This window comes from Podarcis filfolensis (genome assembly GCF_964270895.1).
Source record: "Podarcis filfolensis genome assembly, chromosome: 17".
Lineage (NCBI taxonomy): Eukaryota > Metazoa > Chordata > Lepidosauria > Squamata > Lacertidae > Podarcis > Podarcis filfolensis.
In genome coordinates, this window is record NC_139621.1 from 3899055 (window position 1) to 3925982 (window position 26928).

Below are 26928 nucleotides of genomic sequence, written 5' to 3' on the forward strand. Positions count from 1 at the left end.
GCGCGCGATTCTTCCAGGCGCCACCTCGCGGCTGCCTTGAGGAGCGCCCGTCTGTCGCCGTCCTCTCTATGGTGCCCCGAGGCTTTCTCTATGGTTCTAAGGGATGGCCATGGCTCAGTCCCCTCCCACCTAGTCAGGCTGAGGGTTGGGCATTGTGGGGTGAGAGCGGACTCTGGCTGAACAGCCAGCCCTGCCACAGCCGGGCAGAGAGCAGAGCACCCGAGCTGGAGGAGGAGGAGGAGAAGGAGTGGTGGGGGGGCAGAGAGGAAGCCAGGACCAAGGGGCAGTGCCCCCCACCCCACCCTAAGGGACACCATGCCAGTTGCCACAGCCAAAGTGGCAGCCAGGTTGGCCCAGGGGGTCACGGCGAAAAGAGCGGCGGTGGCACTCCTGGTGGCGGCGTATGGAGCCAAGAAGTTGTACCCAGTCCTGCGGCGACAGTGGGCTTCCTCTGACCACCAAGTGAATGCCAACTCAGCAGGGCACCACAGTGCTGAAGAGCCAGCCTCCAAGTGGGGGGCAGCCGATGAGGTGGCAGCATCGCCACCCGGGGTGAACAGGGTGTTTTTCTTCCGCCTGCTGCGCCTGCTGAGGTTGCTGTTCCCTGGGCCACTGTGCCGTGAAACGGGGCTCCTGGCCTTGCACTCGGCCGCCCTAGCCAGCCGCACCTTCCTCTCGGTCTACGTGGCCCAGCTGGACGGGCGCTTGGCCCGCTGCATCGTCCGCAAGAACCCGCATGACTTTACGTGGCAGCTTCTTCAGTGGCTGCTCATTGCCCTGCCTGCCACATTTGTCAACAGTGCCATTCGATACCTAGAAGGGCAGCTGAGCCTGGCCTTCCGCGGACGTTTAGCGGACCATGCCTATCGGCTCTACTTTGAGGGCCAGACCTACTACCGCGTCAGCAACATGGACGGACGCCTGCGCAACCCGGACCAGTCTCTCACAGAAGATCTGGTGGCCTTCGCCAACTCCGTGGCTCACCTCTACTCAAACCTGACCAAGCCGGTGCTGGATGTGATTGTCACTTCCTATACCCTGCTCAGCTCAGCCAGATCGAAAGGAGCCGACACAGCCTGGCCCTCGGTCATCGCCGGCCTGGTGGTCTGCGTCACTGCTAAGGTGCTGCGTGCCTGTTCGCCAAAGTTTGGCCAGCTGGTGGCTGAAGAGGCACGTCGGAAAGGGGAGCTGCGCTACATGCATTCCCGGGTGGTCGCCAACTCGGAAGAGATTGCTTTCTATGGGGGCCATAAGGTAAAGCAAGTGGGCAACGTGCCATGGTTCTCTGGGAGGAAAGCAGGGATCAGCTGATAGGAGGATTACTGGAAGCCAGGACTCCTGGGTTTCCGGACAGGGAATTATAGTGTAATAGAACTGGAGAAACGGAGAAGGGTAGTTTATCCCCACCCTCTTTTGTTATATGTCTTTCCACTTTCTCTTCTTCCCCTGAGCTCCGAAACGGAGGCAGCTGACCCTGCCAGGCCCTGGGCCGGTGGAAGTGAAGTTGGCTTTATAGAGAGACAAGCTAGAGCCGAAACCAGCACCCTTGTTTACTTCCTTTTCTTTGTAGTCTTCTTCCTTGAATTTGTCCGAGGGCAAGGCTGAGGCCCTGACCTGAATTTATCCAGCTTCAAATCTGTCCATGTTCAGTAATCCTCCACCAGTCTAAATTTCCATAGAAACCTTTCTTGGTTTCTATTGCTCATGCTTGACTTCTGCCTCAACCGTCAAAACAGCCCCAGGCGTTTCCAAGTGTGGCACTTAAGGATTCCTGCACTGCCTAGCGGAGGCGATTGGACGGCAGTTGCAGTGTGTTTATCAGACACCATTTCTGATCCCCAGATTTGGAAAAGCAATGGATCAGATAACATATAACAGTAACAGATGAGAGCTGGGAATCAGGGGATCTGGGCTCTTCCTGTTTTCTGAATCATCGTGGGGGGGCGGGGGGGGGAAATGCTCTTATATTGAGGGCGATGGTGACTGAAGTTAATTGCCATTTTTATCACATGTCCACTGTAGTCGCCCCTCTCCATTCCAGCCCAGCTGTGTCAGGAACATTCCAAGGCCGAAAACTCTCCTGCCTTTGGCATCCTGCCCAAATTAAGGGTAATTGTAGGTCACATTCGCACACAGAAATACAGCAATGGGGCCAGCCTTTGTGCTTAAACATTTATTAGAACCATGCAGATTTGTGCACACATGCACACACCTCAGACAAAAAGTCTATAGCAGCAGTTGCCCTTTAGGAAAAAGGAGTATGACCAGTATTAGTCATGATGACATTTGAATTGTGTCACCACTTGTGATGTTTAAGACAATCATCTCTGAATGTTCAGGGTTTTCTTAGGGCTATTGGATGCATTTGTGCTGTGCCTCCAGCTGCCCCCGCCTCCACTGGTCTACCTACCTGTGGCTCTTCAGCATTAGATGGCCTTCCACCAGTCCTGCACAGCAGATTGGAAGGGTGGGGGACACAGCATAGGACAAAAATACTACTCCCATATGAAAGCCATTGTCAGAATAGCAGGACTGTGGCTCAAATACAGTAGCCACCCCATCCCCATCTCTTTGAGACAAGATCTGTTAGTTGTCTCCTCAATGGCTTTAGTAAGTGGAGAACAGGAAATGCTGATCTCCCTGCCTTGGTACTCATTAACTTTGCCCTCCCTATTAAAGTCGTGGTATTGGTGCAGGATTATCTCATACCCCTTTGCACCTCCTGTATTTTTTCAGGGTGTTATTAATTATTATTACCATTATTTATTAAATTTGTATATTGCCCTAGATCTGCAGATCTAATAGAATTACAACATAAAAAACAAAAGATATATAGTAAAAATAAGAACAAGCCAATAATCCCCCCTCCCACAACACATTTAAAAGAGCATCAGATGTCAATCAGCGAAAGGCTTGGTGGAAGGGGAATGTTTTCGCGTGGCACCTAAAGGTGTATAATGGAGGTGCAAGGCAAACCTTCCTGGGGAGAGCATTCCACAATTTGGGAATCACAGGTAGATTTGGTTTGGTGCAATCCAGGCTCCCTGTCCCAGTGCGGCTGAACTAGCACTTTTGTAGATTTAACACCAGGCGAATTGCTGTTGTGAGGCTAACATGGCTTGTACCACAGAGACGAAGGGACAGAGCAATTTCCCAATTTCAATTGCAGAGAACTAAGGAGAAGACTAGGTATTAGCACCACACCCTGACCTTCCAGTAGTTAATTAAAAGCTGCCATTGGCCATTGGCCAGTGGTGTAGCGTGGGTTGCTGGTGCCTGGAACCAAGCGGGGCTGTGTTGTGCTGCCTCCTGTGCAGGCGCTGGCTGACATGACCCTTGGTGGGCAAAACCCCTCAATGCCTGCAGAGAGGAGCGCTGGGTCGGGCTTCCCTGGGGTCACCCTCGCTCCATCTGCGTCCACTCACTGTGGACCTGGGCTGCTCTTGCTCCCGTCCAGGGAGCTTGGCACACTGAGCGAGGAATGAGCAAGCACTGGCCGGGCAGCCATTCAGCGAGGCCTTGGCATGGCATGGCTTGGAGAATGAAGGGTGGCATGGCCTCAGGAACGTGGCCTCAGGAATGCGAGGAAGGTGGACGGAGCCTCTGCCGTTGCCAGCCGTTGCCAGGGACATAGTGGCAAGGCCAGTTTGGGCCCCAGGGTGGCAGGCAGGCAGGCAGGCAAGGACGGGGAGCCTGGGACGGGGCCTTCCAGGATGTGCCTGGGTGGCAGTGGTGCCACCCCCTGACAGGCTGCTTTGCTGCCTTTGCCAGGATAGGGATCCCCGCGGAAGCTGGTGGCTGTATGGAGGCGCCTGGCTGCACCCCCTCAGAATTTTGTGCCCAGAGCGATAGCCCCCCTGGCCATTGGCTGTTACTCTATGAATGCAAATACAGTGGTACCTCGGATTAAGTACTTAATTCGTTCCGGAGGTCCGTTCTTAACCTGAAACTGTTCTTAATCTGAAGCACCACTTTAGCTAATGGGGCCTCCTGCTGCCGTCGCACCGCCAGAACACGATTTCTGTTCCCATCCTTAAGCAAAGTTCTTAACCTGAGGTACTATTTCTGGGTTAGCGGAGTCTGTAACCTGAAGCAAATGTAACCTGAAGCGTATGTAACCCGAGGTACCACTGTATTGTATTGCTGCATCCCTGCATCTATGTGATGAAAACCCTGACAAACCATTTAGCACCAGTGAAGTGCTAGTAAAGTCTGGTTTTGGAACTGGGACTCCTTATTCAAAATGTGGCTTTTCAGTTTGTAACCCAAAGTTCAGGGTGTGTGCTGCTATAGTACTTTTCTTATTTCTGTGGGCACACAGATAGTGGAAGCCGCACTTACTGGGAAGCAAGCCCCATTGCAACCACTGGAGCTTACTTCTGAGTAAATAGGCATAGGATTGTGCTATTAGAACAACTGAATTTTAGAAATCTTCCCCCTACTTTTTATCCTTGGGGTTACTTTACACCTCTTATCTCCTCCCTTTCAGAAAGGGAGGGACAATCTTAGCCCCAGTTCACATATTCAGGTACATCACTTGAGTACTTATCACTTGACAGTTACCAGTGACCCAACTCTTTTTTCTTTTTTCCCTGCTGCTGTGTCTTTAACAGCACATTGATTGGGCAAATATATGTTGATGAGGCTTCTCTTGTCATGGGGGTGGAGACTGCTGCCGTAGCTGCTGTTAAGGACACAAGAAACAGGGCTGGTTAAAATCTTAAGAGTTAAAATCTCTAAGAGTTCTGTCTATGACAGCAGAGAATTGCAATGGTTCATTCACATATGTCAGTCGTCCCTTAATTCTGTAGTCCTGAAAAAGGACACACATGTAATGAACCAAACTGTCTTTCTGCCTCTTTCTTGTGGAAATTGCTCAAGTGCCTTTTAAGAGCTGGCTGGTGGTCAGTAAAGAAGGAAACTTTTCCTGACATGGAGATAAAGGAATGAGCAAAGCATCACCTGCCTTATTTATGCAGGTCAGTCTGCTGCTAAAAGCACTGAACCTGGTGGGAGTGGCTACTTTTGAACCATTGAACCTTTTCAGCACATGTGCACAGATGAAGCAGATTCTCTAACAAAGAGGTAATGCTACCTCTGGCCTCCAGGGAGCGTACAAAGAAAGTTTGCAGCATTTGAAACTTTATAGTTTCTAGCAGTTCGAAAGCACGTCAAGTGCAAGTAGATAAATAGGTACCGCTCCTGCGGAAAGGTAAATGGCGTTTCCGAGCGCTGCTCTGGTTCGCCAGAAGTGGCTTAGTCATGCTGGCCGCATGACCCGGAAGCTGCCTGTGGACAAACGCCGGCTCCCTCGGCCTATAGAGGGAGATGAGCGCTGCAACCCGAGTCGTCCACGACTGGACCTAATGGTCAGGGGTCCCTTTACCTTTTTTAAAGGTGACTAAGAGGTGGTAAAGGTAAAGGGACCCCTGACCATTAGGTCCAGTCGTGGACGACTCTGGGGTTGCGGTGCTCATCTCCCTCTATAGGCCGAGGGAGCCGGCGTACAGCTTCCGGGTCATGCGGCCAGCATGACTAAGCCGCTTCTTGTGAACCAGAGCAGTGCATGGAAACACCGTTTACCTTCCTGCCGGAGTGGTGCCTATTTATCTACTTGTACTTTGACGTGCTTTCGAACTGCTAGGTTGGCAGGAGCAGGGACCGAGCAACGGGAGCTCACCCCGTCATGGGGATTCGAACCGCCGACCTTCTGATCGGCAAGTCCTAGGCTCTGTGGTTTAACCCACAGTGCCACCCACGTCCCTTTTTAAGAGGTGGTATGATAGAAGTTCATAAAATTATGTATATCATGAGAAAAGTGGAGCTGTTGTGATCCTCTGTCTGTCTTGAGACAATGGAGTGTGCCTCTGGGGGTGAAATCAAACCAGTATGTTAGCACCACCAAAGTGACCTCCCCAGGCCGGCACAAGCCTGGGCAGTATGTCTGGGGGTCCTGGGCTGCCTAGATGACAAGAGGTCATAGGCATCCAATGAAACTGAATGTCGGAAGATTCAGAACAGATAAAAGAAATTACTCATTCACAGAGCTCTTAGTTAAACTATAGTACTTTCTTCCACAGGAAGCAGTGCTGGCCACCAATGTAGATGGCTTTCAAAGAGGGTTAAACAAATTCATGGAGGAGAGGGCTATCCATGGCTACTAGCGATCAAGCTCTGCTGTGCCTCCACAATAGGAGGCAGTACTGCTTCTGAATACCAGTTGCTGGGAATTTCAGGTTCTCTTGTGCTCATGCCAGCCTGCAGGCATCTGGTTGGCCACTGTGAGGATGCAGGACTAGGTGGCCATTGGCCTGATCCAGCAGGATTCTTCTTTGGTTCTTAATTAAACTCCAAACATGGAAGTAAAGCAGCAGTGCTTCTGAAATTAGAGCCACATGGAAATGCCCTCCATCTCAGCAGCTGCGTTAAGGCCAAGTCTAAGGGCGTGGGATTTCAGCTGCCTGACTGAAGCTAAGCAGGTCGCAGTCTGGTCGCAGTCTGGATGGGAGACCTGGGAACCTCATAGGGGATACACCTGTATACAAATGATAAATAATAAACATCTCATCACCCTGCCCAATGCCATAATGTCTCCTGGCCTCCCCTCCAGGTGGAGTTGTCCCTTCTGCGGCACTCTTATCGTGAGCTGGCCTCCCAGATCAATGTGCTGCTCCTAGAAAGGCTCTGGTATGTCATGTTGGAGCAGTTCCTCATGAAGTACGTGTGGAGTGCCGCCGGGCTGGTCATGGTAGCTGTGCCAATCATCACCGCCACTGGCTATTCTGAGACAGGTGAGTGGAGGCAGTTTTTGTAATTAGAATGGAACAACAGGGTGATGGGAGCGTGTTGGGTGTCACTTATTGATATAGTAATAAAGTAGATAATTGTTTGTTGGCAGGCGATACTTGAGAATGCTTTCAAGATGCCAGATGAAGTGCCCGATACCAGCTTGCTTAAGAGGCTTAGGCAGGGCATCAGGCTAGGCATTGCTGCAGATTCTCCTTGGCCCTCTGCTTGCCAGTTTTGCCACAGTGAAGTACATATAACCACAAAATTGCAGAGAGGGAAGAAAACAGGATAGATGTGACATGGCAGCCCCTGTCTCAGCCACATCTTTCCAGTCCCGCTCCCCTTGCAGGAACAGATTGTCTGAGCAGTGAAGATGTGGAAGTGGCTGTAATCTTTGGGTTGAATTACACATTTGGCAGAGTCTGGGGTCAGGACATTCAAAACAGCTTCAAAGTGACAGGAAGACTGTGTGATTTAGAGAAGAAGCTTAGGGTAGGGGAAGAAAATTTAAGCTGTTTTCCTGAAGAACACAGTAAATGAATGTGCAGAATCTTAGATTGAACTGGGGCAGGAGATGATAACAAGGTGATTGAAGGTTGAAAGTAGCAGGTAAGGAAAGGGTTAAGCCCTGCACATCCACTGCTTTAGTTTGGAGCTGCACCCTTTGCTTGCTGTTTTGGACCTCTTTGGAAGATACTTGCATTCCTAGTCCTTGGTCTTTGCTTTTAAAGGCCCACAACCATTCTTCACTCTCCCTGAGGTCAGTTGTTTTTGTGTGTACAGAACTGGAAACCTTCACTGCGCATGAAAATCGCTAGCTATGGCACTGAACACAGATGTTGGTTTTGAAAAACGGCTGTAGCTGGGGAGATGTGAAGAGGAGACCCTGTTTTTCCTCCTTAGTTTTATAGGCAACAGGTGTCCTTGTGTTAATTGCAAGAGCTCCACTTATGGTGGAAGTGAGAGGAGCGGTAGCAGATTATACAGACAGCTCACAGTGAAACTTTACATGGGATGGAGTATTTAGAATGTTTAGAAGATTTTAGAATGTTGTATTATTTTATTGTTGTTAGCTGCCCTGAGCCCGGCTTCGGCTGGGGACGGCGGGATATAGATAAATTTTTATTATTATTATTATTAATTCACCCTGTGTGTGTGATCCTGATTTCGTCAATGATAACTTGCTGGGCAGGTCGGCAGCTCACCTGTTCCATATATCTTCTTGAGTAATGATACCTAGAATGACATGAAGGGTGTTGTCAGACTGATAATCTTATAATGTCTAGGCCTAAGCCTAGAGCCCTGCTGCCTTATGCAACAATTTTCTTTCTGGAAGGTATTTTTCTCTCCTGTTGCTCAAAGTTCTGGTGAAATGACCCATCAGGATCAGCAGTAGGTGATCAGGTTCCTCTTCCTGAGTTCAAATCTAATTATGCAGATATTTGATGATTAAATGTAAAGGTATTACAGAAACCGAAAGGCTGATCATCCCAGGAAGATTTGTTGCCTTCTTTGTTGTTTTCGCTGTGGGTGTCTGAGCTGTCCCTGCCCTCGCCAACGCCTCAAGTCTGAAGAGGATCTTTGTTAGCTTAGTCTCTGGGACCTGCCCAGTTAGAGTAGGAACTGAAGGTCCAGTGATCCAGTACAGGCTGTTCAGGGATTTCCTAATCTGGTTGCAGCTGTAGCATCTGCTACCAAGGGCCCCTCTGCTACCTAGATATTGTCTTAGCTGCTTTCTCCCATGTTAGCCAAGAGACAGACCAATGGCTATTTAAGCTACTCCTTCCTCCAGCATCCACATCTACAACAGGGAAGGCTCGCTCTGTCACCATATGTTCCTGACATTAGGCCCTGTATGCAGCACCACTGCCCTGCAAAATTCAAGGGGTGGCAGAACAAGAGAGGTGTTGCAACATCTTCCCCTCCGACATGTGTCTGGAGGTGGAGGTTAAAGATGGAATAACCGTTTCCCCCATGCTGTGTTGCTGCAGCTGTTTTGCCATTGTTAAGCTAATGCTATGGTTTTCAAGTATGGTTTTAACTGGAGTTTTAGCTAATTTGTTTTATTGATTTTGGAATGCACCTTGCCCTGGGACATATGGTGAAGGGCAGGTAATAAGTATTCCAAATAAATAAATCTGGCAAACAAAGGAAATATTTAAGGGAATAACTCTGTTAAAACATCTTTGCTAACCACAAGGGTGCAAGAGAGAATTAAAGAGCCTTTTCCTGTGCCTAGAAGCAAATGCCTCAAATGCCTACGGGAGAGGTTTCACCAATGCCAGTGATGCTGGCAGGAGGGAGTTTCAGAGGCCTCTGCTTATGTTTTCATTCATGCAGGAAGTAATCAGTAGGCAAGTGTTCCTGGCCAGAGGGAAAGGATTCCAGGTGAGAGCATGGGATTTCCAGGCAAGCTCGGGTCCTAAAAACAGCTGTGGAGCTAGAAAATGGAGGGTAGAGATGTTGTCCTTGGAGTTTCTGCTGACCATGTCGGTTTCCCCTCCCATGCCAGACCCTGAGGCAGTGAAGCAAGCTGCGCTGGACATGGAGGAGAATGAGCTGGTGAGCCTGAGAACCGAAGCCTTCACCACAGCACGGAGTCTACTGAATGCAGCAGCTGATGCGACAGAGAGAGTCATCTCTTCTTACAAAGAGGTACGGATGCAGCTTGGCTGCTTGGGTTGACCCAGAAGGAACTGGGTTGGTTTGATTATCAATTGAAGGAAGGGAATAAGCCACGTCGTTTCTGTTTTCCTCTGAGGGGAAATCCTAAAATTGCACTTCTCTGCAAGGCACAGCCCACACCCAGAAGGTTGGAAGACCTGGGAGCACAATGTCCTGGCATCAGTTCCCAGTTGCACATCAGCGTCCTAGATTCTGCCTTACACGATCATGTTTTCCAACACCCACATGCATGATCTTTGTTTTTGTTTTTTTAAAAATAATATTTATTACTTTTCCAACAATTTAAACACTATAAAAAAGAACAATACAAAAAGAAAAAAGAACCATACAATACAATACAATACAATACAAAAACACTACATAACACTAACACATTAAACTAACAAAACAAAACAAAAACAGTTTAAAACACACCACATGCATGATCTTTGACCTAGTGCAGTGCTCTAATACTTCGTGGGATTGGTTTTGATCTGTAACAGACCAAATGGTTCAAAGCAGACATCTAATTTTGCCCTCCTATGTACACACTCTTGGGAATAATTCCCTTTGAACTTGGTGAGACTTATGTATAGGATCTGTCTAGAACATGGGTCGGCAAACTTAAGGGCCGCAGGCTGGATCAGGCCCAATTGCCCTCTGGATCCGGCCTGCGGACAATCCTGGAATCACCACTTGGATCAGTGTGATCGTTTGGACTGCGCCTTTTTTTGCATTTTTTTCAGGCGCCATTTCCTCCCCCCCCCCCAACACACAATGGTGGTGCCTCCTCCTGGCTTCTCCCTGCCCTGCGGAGGACGGGAGCTGTGCTATGATTGGTGCCAGCCATCCAAAGCCTCGCCACCCACCTCTCCGTCCATGGCCGCGCTGTGGGCATCGTGATAGGTGCGTCACGGGGCTTTGGCTGAAGCTTGGCATGCCTGCTGGCCCCGCCACCTGGCTCCCGGGAAAGCTGGCCCAGAAAGGAGAGGCAGCGCCAGCGTTGGCTCCCAACCGCAGGCAGAGCGGAGGAGGAGGTAGGAAAGCAAGGGGAGGGGAGGGGCTGGGGGAGAGAGATAATACCCCCTCTGTTCCGTGTGTGTGTGCGCGTGTGCAGTCTGGCCCACCTCTAGGTCTGAGGGGCAGTGAACTGATCCCCTCCTAAAAAAGTTTGCTGACCCCTGGTCTAGAATAGGAATGAGCATAAGGTGGATCTGGAACTAGTGTGGTATTTGTGCAGGGATTTGAGACTCCCAATTGTTTAATAATTGCAGCAACAAAATGACATATCTTGCTTCCCAACCAGACTTCTAAAATGAAGAAACAAGGAGTAGATTTTTTACATGGAAGAACTGTGAACTCAGTTCAGTTCTGATAACTCAACACAATTCCCTGGGTTCAGTAGCTGCTCAAAGGCACCATGTTCTTTAATTCTTAGCACCTGTATTCCAAACCAGGCTCCAATTGGTGGAGCTTGAGGGTTCTAGGGAAATGCAAAGTCTATTCCACAAATCTGCCCTTTCCTGGACCAGAACATACTGTATTTCCTTTATTTCATCACACACTCTAAGGGAATCTCCACATGACTGGTCTTTAAACCTGATTGAAACTCTGGTTCTTTACACACTATGCCTTTAAAGAACATTAGGAACTTATTCTCCTCCCAAAAATCCTGGGCACTGTAGTTTATCCCTCACAGAGTTACATTTCCCAGCAACCCTTAACAGACTAGAGTGCCCAGAATTTTTTGAGAGAAAGAATGTGCTTTAAAGGTATAGTGTATGCATAAGCTTTGATTGAAACGGGCCAATGAAACTCCAGGTTAGACATCTGGGACCCTCAGTTAAAGAGATTTGAAACTTATTTAAATGTGTTTCGTCTCACACACACGCGCACACACACACACACACACACACACACCGCCCTGCCATCTAATGGCATCCTCCTAACAATGCCAACTATGTGCCCCAGGTAGAGAGAAACTGCCAGTGGTTACTCACAGGAACTTCCTAGGGAACTCTGCCTTTGGAAACGTTTCCTTCTGGGAAGGTTGCTGAAGCAACCTCCTGCAACTTTGGGAAAGGACCTTGGCTCAGTGGTCAATCAGATGCTTTGCATCCGGAAGGTTTCAGGTTCAATTCCTGGCATTGCCAGTTAAAAGGATCAGATGATGGGAAAGACTGAGATTTAAGACTCTTGCAGAGCTGCAAGCCCAACAATAATGGGCTACATATATGAGACCAAGAGTCTGACCTGGTATGTGGCAGCTCTCTCTACTCATTAGTGGGATGCAGTTCTGTGTGTGCTTGGGAAAAAGGAGCATTGAGCTATATGGGAATTCTGAGTAATTAGGCATATTAAAACTTGACAGACTGAGCTGGTTTCAGGAGTCTGGAGCGAAGCCAGAAGGTCTGTAATATTAGTGATTGTTGTGGGGTTGTTGTTTTTACCTGTATGCTTGGAGTGATTTCCCAATGCTGGATACTCTGGGTAACACTCATTGACATCAATGGGTTTACTCTATGAGTTAATGGATATCAGTGGACTTAATGGGATCTACTCTCAGTGAGACTGTTGTTGTTTAGTCATTTAGTCATGTCCGACTCTTCGTGACCCCCTAGACCAGACTCCTGTCTTCCACTGCCTCCCGCAGTTTGGTCAAACTCATGCTGGTAGCTTCGAGAACACTGTCCAACCATCTCGTCCTCTGTCGGCCCCTTCTCCTTGTGCCCTCCATCTTTCCCAACATCAGGGTCTTTTCCAGGGAGTCTTCTCTTCTCATGAGGTGGCCAAAGTATTGGAGCCCCTTCTTCAGGATCTGTCCTTCCAGTGAGCACTCAGTGCTGATTTCCTTAAGAATGGATAGTTTTGATCTTCTTGCAGTCCATGGGACTCTCAAGAGTCTCCTCCAGCACCGTAATTCAGAAGCATCAATTCTGCGGTGATCAGCCTTCTTTATGGTCCAGCTCTCACTTCCATACATCACTACTGGGAAAACCATAGCTTTAAGTATACAGACCTTTGTTGGCAAGGTGATGCCAACATTAGTCTCAGTGAGACTAATGTTGGCTATTACCAAGAATATCCCAACTCTATCCCTAAAAGCTTTGTGTTTCCCTTCTGGTGCTAAGGTATGTTACTTGCTGCTTCCTAATTCAGGTGACTGAGCTGGCTGGGTACACTGCTCGCGTACATGAGATGTTCCAAGTGTTTGAAGAGGTGAAAGCCTGCAACTTCCGGCGCCCTGGAGAGCTTGAGGAGGGTCAGGCTCATGCTGGAAGAGTGATGAAGCATGGCGTACGGGTAGAAGGGCCACTCAAAATCCAAGGTAAGGCCTTCAGCTCCAGACTATATTGGGCTGACATGGCACACCTGCACTGCTGCTGGCCTGGTAACTGCGAGATGCATCCTGCTAGATCAAGAGATGATGTTCATGTGGTGGCAAGGATCAAACCAAGATGGTTATCTTATTTACAATTACTCAGAAGTCCCATAAAACCCAATGGGACTTTCGGCCAAGTAAACATGCATAGGTATCAGGGTACAGGAACCCAGAGACAGCTGCATAGCTTCCGTCAGATCTAGTTCTCAGTGAGCTGGTAAACCTGGGCCTGGGCTATAGCACTTCGAATTGCAGGTAGGGGCTCCCGTGACTGAAGGCACTTCTTTACAAAACAAACCATGTAGGAGCCACCTTGCCAGGGGTTCTCTCAGCTGTGTTCCTGCTTTTTCTTACTACAACTTGCAGGGGAGTTACTTGCGAGTGCTTTATTTTAGTTACTTTTTTTTTGTACAGTCCAAAAGAAAGAAAGGCAGCATGTCAGGAGGAAGGCTTCTCCCAGATAACAAGGGGGGGGGGGAGGGTTGTGTGGAGGTTTAAAAAACATGTTTCATATGGAGGGGACTTTTCAAGGGAGCTCTTGCACCAACAATCTAAAGTGGTACATTCCGGGTGCATGTTTTACCACCTCGGTGAGAACTAGACCTTTCTGCCAGCAAGTCAGGATTGTCTCCTGCCTGCTTGACTGTGCATCTACTTTATTTCCCCTCCTTTCCTGAGTAATGCACATAGCCCTTAGTAACTGCTAAGGAGAGGCAGACTGGCAGTTGCTCTATAGCACAATAGATGCTTGAGCAACATCCTGTACATACAAATAGTGATTTCAATTCTCGGAGTGCCAGTCCTTATGTAGCCAATATAGTATCACCCGTGTACAAGAGGGAGGCATCGGCAGACTCGGGGGAACCCTGCCATTTGAACTACAAAAGAAAAAGACATGCGAAAACACTGAGCATTCTCAGTGGGCACATAACGCTGACTGTCTCTTGGAAGGTAAAAATAGAAAGATGGAGCGGCGGGAATCCTGAATAGGGAGCACTGCACTGCAACATTTTGTTCCAGGTCCAAGGTATGGGGAACCTTTGCTCCCCCCCATGCCACTGCCATCTGCCTCAACTGGCATGACCAATGGCCAGGGACAGTGGGAGGGTTAGCTCAGCAACATCTGGAGGACCAAGGGTTCCCCACACCTGCTTTATGCTATGGACAACTAACCTATAAAGCATGGGTAAATGAAAAGACAAAGGAAACAAAACCCCAAACTACTTTTGATAAGTTGATGGCTGTGTCAGTTGCCCATCTCTAGTTGGGGAGTGGGCAGTCTGTGAATCCAGAGTCTGTGCCTGTAAGTTTTGTTTCTCTGCTCTCTGTGTCCGCTCTTACTTCTTTTTTTGGTGTCCTGCTTCTCTTCTTGTTCTCTCTCTTCCACCAAACCCTTCTCTTTCTCCAGCATCATCTCCATCTGTCCCAAAGCAAGTTCACCTCCTCTTGTCTTTGCCCTCACATTTTACACCTCTCTCTCCATCTCTTCACCCTGCAGCCCATCACATCATGGGAGCAGGCATTGTACCTGCTCCTTGCTCTCTGTTGACAACAGCTTCCCTGGCTATTATTAAAATGTATAGTTCTAGGCCAGAGTCTGTGCTGGTAATTCTGTTTTGTGCGTGTTTGTTAGATTTTTATCTTGCCTTTCTATCAAAAGAAATGGCTCAAGTGACTTACAGAGTTGAAATTTGCAAGTCGACAAGGCTAGGGCTGTGGGTATTCTGTTCATTTTTTATTTTTTTAAAACCTGCTTAAATTGAGTTTAAATTCAGTGCCCTGGATGAATTATGCAAATTAAGTATATTTCCCTGATATGTTTTGCATAATCTATTGACAACATTGCACAATATGTCCTGTTTCTGTTAGTCGTGGGGGGTGGGATATGCTGGCAATGGAGCCGCCTGCAGAGAGCAGTGTTGAACCCTCCACTCTTCAGCTGGAGAATGGAGACGTCAGTCCTGCTGGGTCCTGCAGACTCCTCCACCCACCTTGCACCTGATGATTGGCAGATGGGTGGCCCCACACACTTGTCAAAGCTGGCTCGTGGGGTTGGGGAAATAAAGATCTTAGCCCACTGGGCCAAAAAGACTCCCCACTCCTGCACTACAAAACTGTTGCCTCAATGGCATTGTTAGTTTGGGGAAAGGTGCAGAAAAGGGCATCCAGAGTGATCAGTGGGTGGAGCAACTTGCCCAGGAGGAAACGTTACAGCTCTGGGGGATTTTCAGTTCAGGAAAAAAGTGAATAAGGTAGGACATGACTAAGGTTCACAAAATGCTGCATGACATGGAGAAAGACACATTTTCCTCCCTTCATCCTAACTCTAGAACTCGGAGTCATCCTGTGAAGCTAGTTGACAGGACATTCAGGACAGAAGTGCTTCTTCCCCAAGCACATAAGCAGTGAAATTCACTTGCTCAGGATGTGTGGACAGCCACCTTCTTTAAAGGTGGATAAGGGAGGATTAGGCTGCTGCTGGCTGCAAGGCATGATGCCTGTATCTGACCTCCAGGGTCAGCGTCTCTCCATGCCAGTTGCTGAGAGTAGGCCATTTCCCTCATGTCCTCTTTGTGGGCTTCTCAGGGGCATCTGGCTGCTCACTGGGGAAATGGGATGGTGTGTTGGGTTGAAATAACGACAGACAGGTAGCGAGTGTCATCTGGGAGGCATCTCCCAAGCAAGTCTCAGGGAGTCCCTTTTATTGAATATTACAGCATTGCCACGTATGTGCTTATTGCTGATTGGTTAACACAAGTACAAAGCAAAGGTTGCATATAGGCATTAATCACCAATAGATTAAAGGCTGGGAAAGGGAGCACAGAACTAGACAGGCATGAAAACCTCCTAATTAAACTTTTACTAGTGATTGATATAGCATTCATCCGTAGATGTGGTCAACTATGCATTAAGAACAGGTCAGAGTACGAACTCAATGTGAACTGAACATTCTAGGAATGTTTCAGCTTAGAATGGTTTGCGCAGCATCATATGCAGAAGCAAAGCTTTCCTTCAATGGTGGACTAGACAGACCTTGGTCTGATCCATCAGGGCTGTTTGCATGTCCATTGGTTATCACTGGATCCTCTAAGCAATGGGACAGCTATGGCAATCCTACCAGCTAATGACTCATCCTAATACACTTCCTCGCCTGTTATCCTGGCTTCATCCTATAAACAAATACCAGCTGAACCTCCTCTGACCTGACCGCAAGGTGACTTCCAGTTGGGTCAGAAAACATGACCGCAGTGGAAGGATAACTATTTGTCTCCTGTGCCTTGAAGGCTGAGGAGGAGTTTTGGCAGGTACAGTGTTCCCCACTTTGTATGAAGTGGCACCTGTCAAAGTTATGTCTTCCATTTGGTTTGCAGTAGTACAGCAGTCTTCCTTTCCATCCCATCATTCTCTCTGGCCTGACTGGATTAGACCAGCAGGGCTTTGCGTCCTGGAGCCTCTTCTGAAAGCCATGCTTTGTTCCCAGAAACATATAACATAAAGTCATGTGCATGTTAATACCAAATGGAGGAGTGCACATGAGCATGTGCAGACTGCCTTAATCTAACCAGTGAGCCATAGCCATTCCCTGCAGATCCAGTGTCAGAGAGGGGCCTGTCGCAAACCATCCTGAGGACTGAGATGGACAAAGTTTAGCAGATATAGGGGCCCCACCTTGCATTCTTTCTCCACTCCCAGGCAAAGTCTAAATTTGGGCTTGAGCAAGAGAGGAGACAGGAGGATTGTGAGAGGGTGTGCTGCCCCCTTCTGGCTGAGCCTGTGTTCACTCTCGCAAGGGTTGGAACACTGTCTTTCATTGTGGATTTGATATCCAGTCTCTTCCTTCCTTCCCCCCGCATCCCATCCCATCCCACCCCACCCCATTTTGCTTACAGGACGTGTGGTTGATGTTGACAATGGAATTGTCTGTGAAAACATACCCATCATCACCCCCACTGGAGACGTCGTGGTCACCAGTCTCAATATTCGGGTAAGTAGTAAAAAACAAAGTTTGAAAGCGGGGAGCAGGAGCCGGGAGACTCTGGCTGAGTTGGCTGTGCCTTTAACAGTTGCCTGGTATCCAGGAATTTGCATGTGATAACATTGATCCTTATATTCCAATGCCATGAGAAGTTTCATTTGCACATTTCTGCAGATCAACTTGCTCATGAAGGCACAGGAGCAGAGCAGACCCCATTTCCATTTTTGCTACTGGTTGCTAAGCCTGTTGTGTATTATTGCTTGGAATTCTGTTCTGTATTGTTGCTTGAAAGATATATCCTAGGGCAGAGTTCTAACATTGAGAGGTTTCTAATGCTGAAGGCCTGGAAGAACCTTCTTCAGATTCAGCAGGGTTGTTAAAAGAAAGATGGAGAGAAGTCTGGGCTAAGATTGCAAGCTTTTTTTGTCGGTAGGAGATATGAAGCAGCAAAGTTGAGGGAAGGGGGGGGGGACAGAGAGTCCCTGCCAGTGCTGCTGACTTTGCAAGGTCAGGTAGGAGGAGCAGGGGGTGTGGTGTTGGGGGGGCTGATAAGACCTTGATCACTGCCTTCTCTTTATTATATTTTGCAAGACCATAGAAAGAGCTGGAAAATCGGCCAGAGTACAGGAGTGGGGCGAGAGAGAGAGAGCCTGACGTGGCTCAGAGATAGTTGCCAGGGCACCATAGGGGTAATGTCACTTGGCAGGTGGCCTAAAGCGGCTGGCAGATCACAGATTTCTTACGTTCTGGGCCATTTGGGGTGAGAGTGGGGCCAGGTTCCCAAGGCAGGGGAGTTGAATCTATCCTCCAAAGGCCGAGGAGAGATGGGGCAGGGGAGTCTGGCCTTTACAGGTCCAAGGCAACCAAAAGTGACTTACAGCCCACCAACCAAACTAACAACAACAAAAACATAGATACATTAAAACTGGGGGGGGGGGGAGGGAAACAGTGCATTAAAAGCATCCCACCCACTTCTAAAAGACCACAGATAGTGAAAAGCCAAAGGCTTGGCTATAGAGAAAAGTTTTTGCCTAGCACTTAAAGATTTATAATGATGGTGCCAGACGAGCCTCCCTGGGGAGCCACCACAGAAAAGGCCTCTTCTCATGTTGCCGCCTTCCAGACCTCTCATGGAGGAGGCACACGAAGAAGGGCCTCCCATCATGATCACAGGGTTCAATTCAGTTCATATGAGGAGAGGTGGTCCTTGAGCTATTGCAGTCCTGAGCTGCTTTACAGGTCCAAGCTAGTGTATTCCTTCCTACAAACCTGCCTGGGCTCTGAGATCTTCTGGGGAGGCCCTTCTCTCGGTCTTGCCACCCTCACAGGCACACTTGGAGGGGGTGCAGGGAGGGCCTTCTCAGTGGCTGCTCCCAGGCAACTTTGGAACTCCTTCCCTAGAGAAGCTAGACTGGCTGCTTCCCTGCTGTCTTTCTGCTGTAGGTGAAGACGTTCTTGTTCCAGTGAGTTTTGGGGAACTGACTGCTGTTCCCAGTGCTGTTTTTGTTTTGATGTGATTGTATTTTTTAAAAATACACATATATACATATAGTTTTAATTCTGTTAATGTTTAATTGTTTTTCAGTGATTTTTACCTCTCTATGTTTTTAGCTGTTCTTTTTTTATCTGTAAGGCACCTTGAGTCCCTGTCAGAAAAAAAGGTGGGTGATAAATAATAAAACAATAACAATAATCAGACACACTGCTCTCTGATGCCTTCTTGCAGGTGGACGAGGGCATGCACCTGCTTATCACTGGCCCAAATGGCTGCGGGAAGAGCTCACTATTCCGGATCCTGGGGGGACTCTGGCCAACATATGAAGGCATCCTCTACAAGCCACCCCCACATCGTATGTTCTACATTCCACAGAGGTACAAAGGACCAGTATTCAGATGTCTGCGGGGAAGGGAAAGGCTGGTGATACAATGGAACAAAAAAGAGAGAACCTAAGACTCCTGGTTGCTCTTCATGGGGCTGAATGTGTTAAAATTAGGAAATAGAATCATAGAATTGTAAGGGAGTTGGAAGGGATCCCAAGGGTCATCTAGTCCAACCCCCTGCAATGCAGGAATCTCAGCTGAAGCATCCTTGACAGATGACCATCCTCTGCTTTAAAACCTCCAAGGAAGAGTCCACAACCTCCCGAGGGAGAGCCTTCCAATGTGGAATAGCTCTTGCCTTCAGAAAGTTCTTTTCTGATGTTTAGTTTGAATCTCCTTTCTTGTAACTTGAAGCCATTGGTTTGAGTCCTGCCCTCCAGAGCAGGAGAAAACAAGCTTGCTCCATCTTCCACATTGTTTTAGCATTTGCGTGTTTGCCGTCCTGGCTTCCTTGGGAGGAATGGTGGGATATAAATTGTTGTTGTTGTCATATTAATATATTTGCACACCAAGGAATGTTATGACTTGTCTGCTTGGTATCTCATGGTAGGCCATACATGTCTGTGGGAACCCTGCGAGACCAAGTGATCTACCCAGACACTGCAGAGGACATGGCACGGAAAGGGAAGACGGACGCTGACTTGGAGCGGATCCTGGGCATTGTCAACTTGAACTACATTGTGCAGCGTGAGGGAGGTGGGTGCAACCAGGAGAGGTGGGATGAGCATGAGAGAGAGAGAGAGAGAGAGAGAGAGAGAGAGAGAGAGAGAGAGGGAACACACAAACCTTTAATTCATGGGAGACAAATGGGGAGGGAAATTGTCATTTCTGCTTCCTTTGCCTCTGGCTGTGTGGAGCAGAAAGTGAATGGGCAAGCAGGGCGAATGGGAGGGTCTGCTGCACCATCTGCATTGACCAATGAAATCTCTTACCTTTCCATCCATGGGCGGGGCCAGGCTGGGAAGCAGTCAGCGACTGGAAGGATGTGCTGTCTGGTGGCGAGAAGCAGCGCATGGGGATGGCCCGCATGTTCTACCACAGGTTAGTGCCTACAAGTGCAGTGAGAGGCCTGATTATTGGCCGCTGCTGCTATTCTGTGCATGGGATTCAGTTGCATTCCAGCAAATTCACATAGAGTAATTAAAGTGGCTTTGGCAGTCTTGTGCAACAAACCTACTTCTTTAAAAAGGGGGGGGGGTTTCAGTAAGGAAAGTGACAGGAAAAAGCACTGGGAAGCAGGAGAGAAGAATCGCTTGACGCAATGTTTGTATAACCTCTTGGCAAATAAATCGGGGTGAGTGCTATTTAAGCAGCAGATATTGCATAACCTTCCCACAAACTTTGTGCAAAGAAATGAGGCAGTTTGTCTGGAATCAACCATAATCCCTCTAGCAGAGGACTAGCCACAGTGTTGCGCTTTCCAGACCTTGTGTACTACAACTTCCATCAGTCCTAGCCAGCATGGCCAACGCAGTGTAGGTGTGGCCGTGTACAGACTGGCTTAGCCAAAGAGCCACTTTGGGGTCTCTCATTTGGGCTGCTGCTCTTCCTCCCTAGGCCAAAGTACGCTCTCCTGGATGAATGCACCAGTGCCGTCAGCATTGATGTAGAAGGCAAGATCTTTCAAGCTGCAAAGGATGCTGGGATAGCATTGCTCTCGATCACCCACCGACCTTCACTCTGGTATGTTTTGTGCTCTACCTACAGTCTTCTGCCTGGCATGTTTCTTTTGGCCTTTCTTCCTTTGGAGCCCCTTGATCCAAGGACTTTATATACATCTATCTCACTCTTCCATGGGGCTCCCAATGGTCTTCCCTCCGAGTCAGTGGTCTTCCCGCTTCCCTGTAATGATTCTACAGTACTGGGTGCTCTTGGATCACTCGCCTGTCCTGCTCAGGGAGCTTCCTGTCTACAAGACCAGGACATCCAGGCTAGTTAGTTGGAGTCATTTGGACACATGTTTTCTCCCTTCTTGCCCATCAGCTGTTTGTGGAGTCAGCTGTGCCACACACTGGCCCATGACTGGGGCTTTTGAGAGAGCAGGGAAGGCTGGGGAGATCCCTGCAGCAGTGTGCCTCCTCAGGCCCTCAGTCTCCATGGTGGTACACCTCTGCCACAAATGGAGCAGTTTCTCCACATACCTGATTTACCAGGCAGGAGTCCCTGTGGGCCACCCCTTATTCTCTGCCTCTCTTTCTCATACAGGGGACAGGGAATTGGAGAAGGAGGATGGGGAACCATCTGAGCATTAGATGAGAAGTGGACTGGCAGGCTTATAATGCCTCCAGGAGTCTGTCCACACTTCTACATCCATTTACTCTGCTTCTACCTATCCCTGTGATTGTGCATGCTTTTATATCCCCCCCTTTCTCCCCAAGAAGCTGGAATGCCAGACCACCCCACCTGCCAGACCCCTCCCTCCCAGTATCAGAGTCAGTATCTCCCCATCCCAGCTTTCATCATACCCCCAAACCTCAGTTGCCACTGCATGAACCCCCTTCCTCCTCTGGTTCACACTTGGCACTGCCACCCAGACAGGGTAGGAAAGGGTTGTGTCATTAGTGAGCCTGGAGGCAGGCCCTGTCATTTCCTCTGTGACCAGTAGAGGCTGCCATAGAGTGGATCACCTGTCTGGTGCCCCTTTGCTCGACCCGGACAGGGAAAGAGGGGTTTTGGAGGAGGACCTAGAATAACCCACCGACTCCAAAAGTCCTGTGTCTTTAATAAACTGAAGCTTTATGACAGCAGAGGATGCACCTGCTAAAATCTTCCTTTCTGCACACATTATGAAAGGGACAGGAGACTGTTTTTGCATAGAGTCTGGCTGCGCCTGGGCCTGCCCACCTTGTCCTTTCCTGCCCCCAGAAGACTTCCTATCCTCCCCGCATCTCTCCATGTTTCCACCGCCCCTCCAGTCCCTGGCTGTCTCCCAAGCAGGGAGTCACGTCCCCAGCAGGAAGCCGTGTGGGCGGAGGGGGGCATCAGAGTCTCATCCCTGGAGACTGAGAGCCGCTTTGTTCCTGACTCCCCCAGAGACAGCTCAGCGGAAAGATCCCTCCCCAGGAGCAGGCAGGGATGCCAACCCCACCCACGCACAGGGCGCTCACTGGACTCCGAGGAATGAGGGGCAGCAGCGAGAGCTCCAGGCCAAGCGCACAGGGGTGTGGGGTGTGGAAAGATTGCTGGGAGGCCCGGAGCAAAGCGTAGCACAGACCAGCATCTCAAGCAGCCCTTCCCTCTTCACTTTCAGGAAGTACCACACCCACCTCCTGCAGTTTGACGGGGAGGGGGGCTGGCGTTTTGAGAAGCTGGACCCTGCAGCCCGTCTCTCCCTGCGAGAGGAGAAGCAGCGCCTGCAGCAGCAGCTGGCCGGAGTCCCCGAAATGCAGCAGCGTCTCAGTGAACTTTGCCAAATCTTGGGTGAAGATACGGCCTCTCCAGCGGGACACATCTGAGAGAGCCAGGCACCCTGAAGCATCCCCTCGCCATTCCTGCCCCGGCCCACTCGGCTGAGTGCTCAGTAAGAGGATCCCGGCTGCTTTCCTTTCCTCTTAGGAGCTGCAGAAGAAGGCCGGCTGTTGCCCAGGCTGCTGAAGGAAGAGTCACGTTTTCTCTGCTGGGGCATCGCTTATTTCTGGCACCTGTTGACTGTGCCCTTTGCCACCTTCTCTCACTTAGCCTGCCTCGTTCTAGGACTGGAGGGAGGGAATGGGTCACCCCGTCCTGAGAAGTGACTCTGAAGTTTTCTCTCTCTCCCACACACACACCTCACACACACAGTGCCTGAATATCCCAAGATAGTAACGCCAAAGCGTGGGTTTTGTTGCCCCACTGCCATTCTCTGCCCTCTGCATCTGTGGATGTTTTGGAGTGAGCTTCCAGCATCATCCACACCTTAGAGGCCTGGAAGGTTCAGCAGGACCGGTCTCCGCCTTTCTCCACACAAAACAGCCGCACAACATTTGATACGAATCCAAGCCATGAATGTAGCTCTTGCACCTTTCTCCCTGGTGGCCTCCTTTTCGCCACAACTGGGCTGTAGAAGCTGGTTGCAAAGGGCAGCACCCCCTTCAACCTTCACCCGCTGAGCTCCTCTTGAGGAAGGCCAGCCTCCTTACCTGGACACCATGTGGGTGACATGGCAGCCAAGGGAGCAAGTTAGGAAATCCACGTTGCTCTAGATCAGTAATTTTCAACAGTTTTCTCTGAAACCTTGCTGTTCCTCAGAACTTACAGAGAGCTTCCCAGTGAGAAGATGGGTAAGTTATGCAAGGCAAGCGGTCAAAAAACCTCACCACGACATCTTTGACCGACCTTCCACAACTGTTTCAGAATGTGGGGTTTGTTCATTTTTCTGGGGCAACACTTTAGGTCTGCCTCATGCCCTTACAAATGGAGTGTGTGGCCTAAGATGCCTCTCACACTGCAGGGGTCCCAGACACAAATTGGGTCCTCAGCAGATAAGCCAATATGGAGTCCCCTGAGGTGGGAAGCCTTGAAAGCCACGGTCCTGGGCTGTCTTGGGCCCCTCTTGTGCAACTCTGTAGAACATAAAGCCCTTCCTGAGGCTTTGTCCTCGTGGCTTCTAATACTTTAGTCCCTTAATTTTGAGGGACTGGTCTTCCCTGTGAAGGCCAGCTGAAGGCCCCGTGCCATTTGCTTAGGGCACTTTCTATGGGAACTTGCTGAGACTTGATTTCCATACAGCTATCCTTTAGGACTTGTTCTCCTTGAAATAGCAGGAATTCTCCTGGGGTCATTTCCCCTCGTTTTCTAAAGCAGGGTGGAGGTGGAGGTAGAGAAAGAGATGTTTTTGTATACAGACAACAAGGCCTCAGCCAGTGAAGCTGCATTAGTTCAACTGCACAGCATATATCCACATTAGGAGGAGTGCAGCAATTTGGGTCTTGCCTCTTGCCATGTGCGTGATGCGATGGAGAGAGGGAGTGTGTGGCAAAGGAACTAGGATTGCTGGTTGTCCCCTATTTCACTTATGCCAGTGTTAGTCTGCACAGATGTGTCTATTCTTAAAAACTGAGCCGCCTTTTAATTAGTCATGAAGGTGATTGCTGCTGTTGTTGTTACTGTTGTTGTTGTTATTGTTAGAAGACTCACTGCCAGTTGTGTTTTCCACGTGAAATAACAGACCAGCAAGCTATTAATGATGTGTGCTCCCATGTCCTTTAAATGCACATTTAGCTACAGCCATCATGCCGTTATTTGTTTTAAATATTTCAGCCGTTGGCTTTGATGGCGGGACATCAGGGTTTGCCTCATGCACTAGGTTCTCTCCCCTCTGCCCTTTTGCACGGGTATTTCCTCCTCTCCCCGCTTGCCTCCCTTTCCCAGTCCTGCTGCTTCCAAGCACACCTCATCTTCCTAAGAAAGCAAAGAAGATGCATGGTTGCTTAGGGGAAATGAACCCTCGGCTCTCCCTTCCTGAAACATCTTGCACTGGCCTGCAGTCATGTGGCCTGCCATGCTTGGCCCTTGAACTTAACTGGCAGCATCAGAGTCTGGCAAACCACCCATTGTGTTAACTTTCCCACAGTGCTCCAGAGTGCCTGACGTAGCAACACTTTGCATGGTGTGCAGCAACTCAGGCCCAGCGGCTGCTGACACATAAGGCCTTAGCCAGAGGGGAGGGGGCTCTTCCGGGGGAGGGGGCTCAGAGCTATACCAGCCCTGCAACCTGCATTGACTAAATCTCTGTTCTTGCAAAAAACAGAGCAGAAGGCATTATTTGACAATGAGGCTGGTAGGCTGCATTAAGCTGGGTGGCAAGCCTGATTCCACAGCTCTGTGCCCAGGGACACCTGGCAACTGGCCCTCTGGCACCCCCCCAGGACTGGCACCTGGAACCCTGCTTGTCCTATGGGGGAGCCATCCCGGATTGGGATAGACACATTGCTCTCAAATGGCATGTTGCTTCTGGAGGAGTAAAACCACAGCTTGGCAGCCCACAGCCTGCAGGTTTCATTCAACCTTCCTAAGGCTCCCTGTGCCCCATGAAATTGCCACTTCCAAATTTTGACATGTCATTGTGGTGGGGGAGGACATTGTGCAGGGCGGATCATCTTGAGATGCTAACAAGGGAAGCAAGTTCATACAGTGTTTTGCAGGCTCTGCTGCCTAGTCCAGCCATGTTCACAGAGAGGCCACCTCAGTCAGAGTGTGCTCACATCTTCAGAGAACCAGATAAATTCTTAACGTAATTTCAGTCAACTAGTCCAATGAGTTTTCCTTTCCCCAAGGGCAATTGCTGACATTTTACAAAGCACAAGGCCCGTGTCGCCAGCCAATTTGGGCACTGGGGAGGTCATTTCATGTCCCACACATCACCACCATCCCCGGCGTCTTTTAAGTACCACACTGGAGTTATTAAATATTTTTTTAAATCTGTATTCTGCTTTTTTACAAAAGTAAATTCAAAGTTGCTTACAACAATCAAATATACAGACAAGAAAACCAAATCCACAAAAATGCATCAAACCCCATAAAATACCAGCATCACAAAAACAAATGGATCTGCACCTGTCAAGGAAAGAGATGGTAACAACCTGACAGAGTAAAAGTGCACTCCTTTAGTTTGCTGGCAGTCATCTCCTTAAATATATAAACACACATATGCTTTCCTGTGAATTTTTTTAAGCAAACAGCAGAGCAAAGAGAAAGCTGAAAGAAACTTTCTCCATGTTGTGTTAGTTTTATACTTGCCGGGAGCTTGTGTACGTGTGACCATCAAAAGAGAGTGCCCCCACCAGAAGTTAGAAGTAGTACAGCCCACTCTGCCACATTCTTCTGCATATGTGTGTGTTGCCATTGGTTTCTCCTGTATCTGCTTCTGATTTGCTCTCTATGTTTGCAAGTCTCGTCATTGCTGCAGCTTCCTGCAAGCCTTGAAAAGAGAGCCTGGAAGTTCAGGGCTGTTGTGTTTTCTGTCTCTCTCTCGCTCTCATGAGCAGCTCCTTGTATTGGCCGCCATTGCCTAGGGGAGCAGCGGCAACACAGGTTCTTCTTTTGTTCCTGATCACAGACCTGCCTGGCTTAGCTACTCCAGCCAAATTTTAAGGCAAGCCATTTGCAAGTGTGTGCATAGCAACACCACAATCCTATTGGAGAGAAAATAAAATCTCTGCATTGTTCATTCTGGAACAGCTCTGAAACCCTATAAATACATGCGAAGAGACGGGACTTCCCAAGTGGGTCCCAGGTGTTTGGAGTGAGGAGTTTCAACTTTTTCTTCCTCTCCTCTACTTGATTGTATAAATTGCTGATTTATTTAATTGTAGTATGTCTGTGTGTTTTGTAAGATGTTTTTAAAACTTATTTCTGAATTGTCTTCGGACCATCTTTTTATTTTTATTTTTAGCCTGCCATCCACTTCGTGCCCTTCCCAGTATGAAAGCCCCACAAGTAAACAATGTGATACTATTGCCTGGCAAGGGGCGGGGGAGAGCCAGAGTGTGTGCCATGGAGGGCTGAGCATGTGTCAAAATTCTCAGTGGAATGAGGCTGTTCCCATCTGCTGGCTCTGATGTCAGAATTTTACAAAACTATGCAACAAAGACTTTCTTTCTCTGCTGTTATGTACGTGCAAAACTGCCATCCCACTCCCCCTTTCTCCTACCCTCACAGTGCCTTTTATGCTGGCAGAAGCCAGGTTTATTCAGATGCTGATAATAAAAATATTATAGATCACAAACATCTGTCCGTGTGATTCTGGATTCTGGGATGGGATTCTGCATGGCCACTGCCAAGAATGGTAGCAATTGGTATTGGTATTAGGAGAGCCAGCCCTAGCACTGAGTTGGTGGTCCTCAGTGGGGTCCAAGGGGTGGTAGAAGGCATTGTGCCAGAGGATACTTTTGGCACAGCCTCCTTTCCCCCAGTATTCATCAACTGCTCTGTCCCAGGCCCCTCTATCACCTTTAAATATGAACTAAAATAAATTTCTCCCTCAACCCTATCCACAGGTCTCTGCACCTTGTCATTTAATTTTTTAAATTTATTTAATTTGAGGGAGACCCTTTTGATTCAACTAGAAATTCAAACAGAAACGTTGAAGGGTGAAAACCAATGATAGGGGCTTATTGTGAGTCAAAGTGAGATAAAAGTAATGTTTTAGTTACTGAGTTTAAACAACCTTAACTAACAGTGTGATGTTTTAATTACATTTTTATTTTATTTTTTTAAAAGGACATTGTTTACATGAAATTAATTCAGTACATCACAT

At 48.7% G+C, this 26928-nt stretch overlaps 1 protein-coding gene across 1 annotated transcript; it reads left to right on the forward strand.

The window, feature by feature from the left end:
- Nucleotides 1-90: 90 nt before the first annotated feature.
- ABCD1 (ATP binding cassette subfamily D member 1) lies at nt 91-26397 on the forward strand. The gene is made up of 10 exons (XM_083594249.1): nt 91-1254; nt 6611-6791; nt 9302-9444; nt 12613-12781; nt 16726-16820; nt 18538-18683; nt 19243-19388; nt 19649-19733; nt 20250-20375; nt 21943-26397. The coding sequence occupies exons 1-10, from the start codon at nt 316-318 to the stop codon at nt 22145-22147; spliced, it is 2235 nt and encodes a 744-aa protein (XP_083450375.1). The 5' UTR covers nt 91-315; the 3' UTR covers nt 22148-26397.
- The last annotated feature ends 531 nt before the right edge of the window (nt 26398-26928 follow it).

Coding starts and splice junctions, on each gene's coding strand:
- ABCD1 (XM_083594249.1), top strand. CDS start 316: ATGCCAGTTGCCACAGCCAAAGTGGCAGCCAGGTTGGCCCAGGGGGTC. Junction 9,445..12,612: donor TCATCTCTTCTTACAAAGAG/GTACGGATGCAG, acceptor TTCCTAATTCAG/GTGACTGAGCTGGCTGGGTA. Junction 19,389..19,648: donor CATTGTGCAGCGTGAGGGAG/GTGGGTGCAACC, acceptor GGGCGGGGCCAG/GCTGGGAAGCAGTCAGCGAC.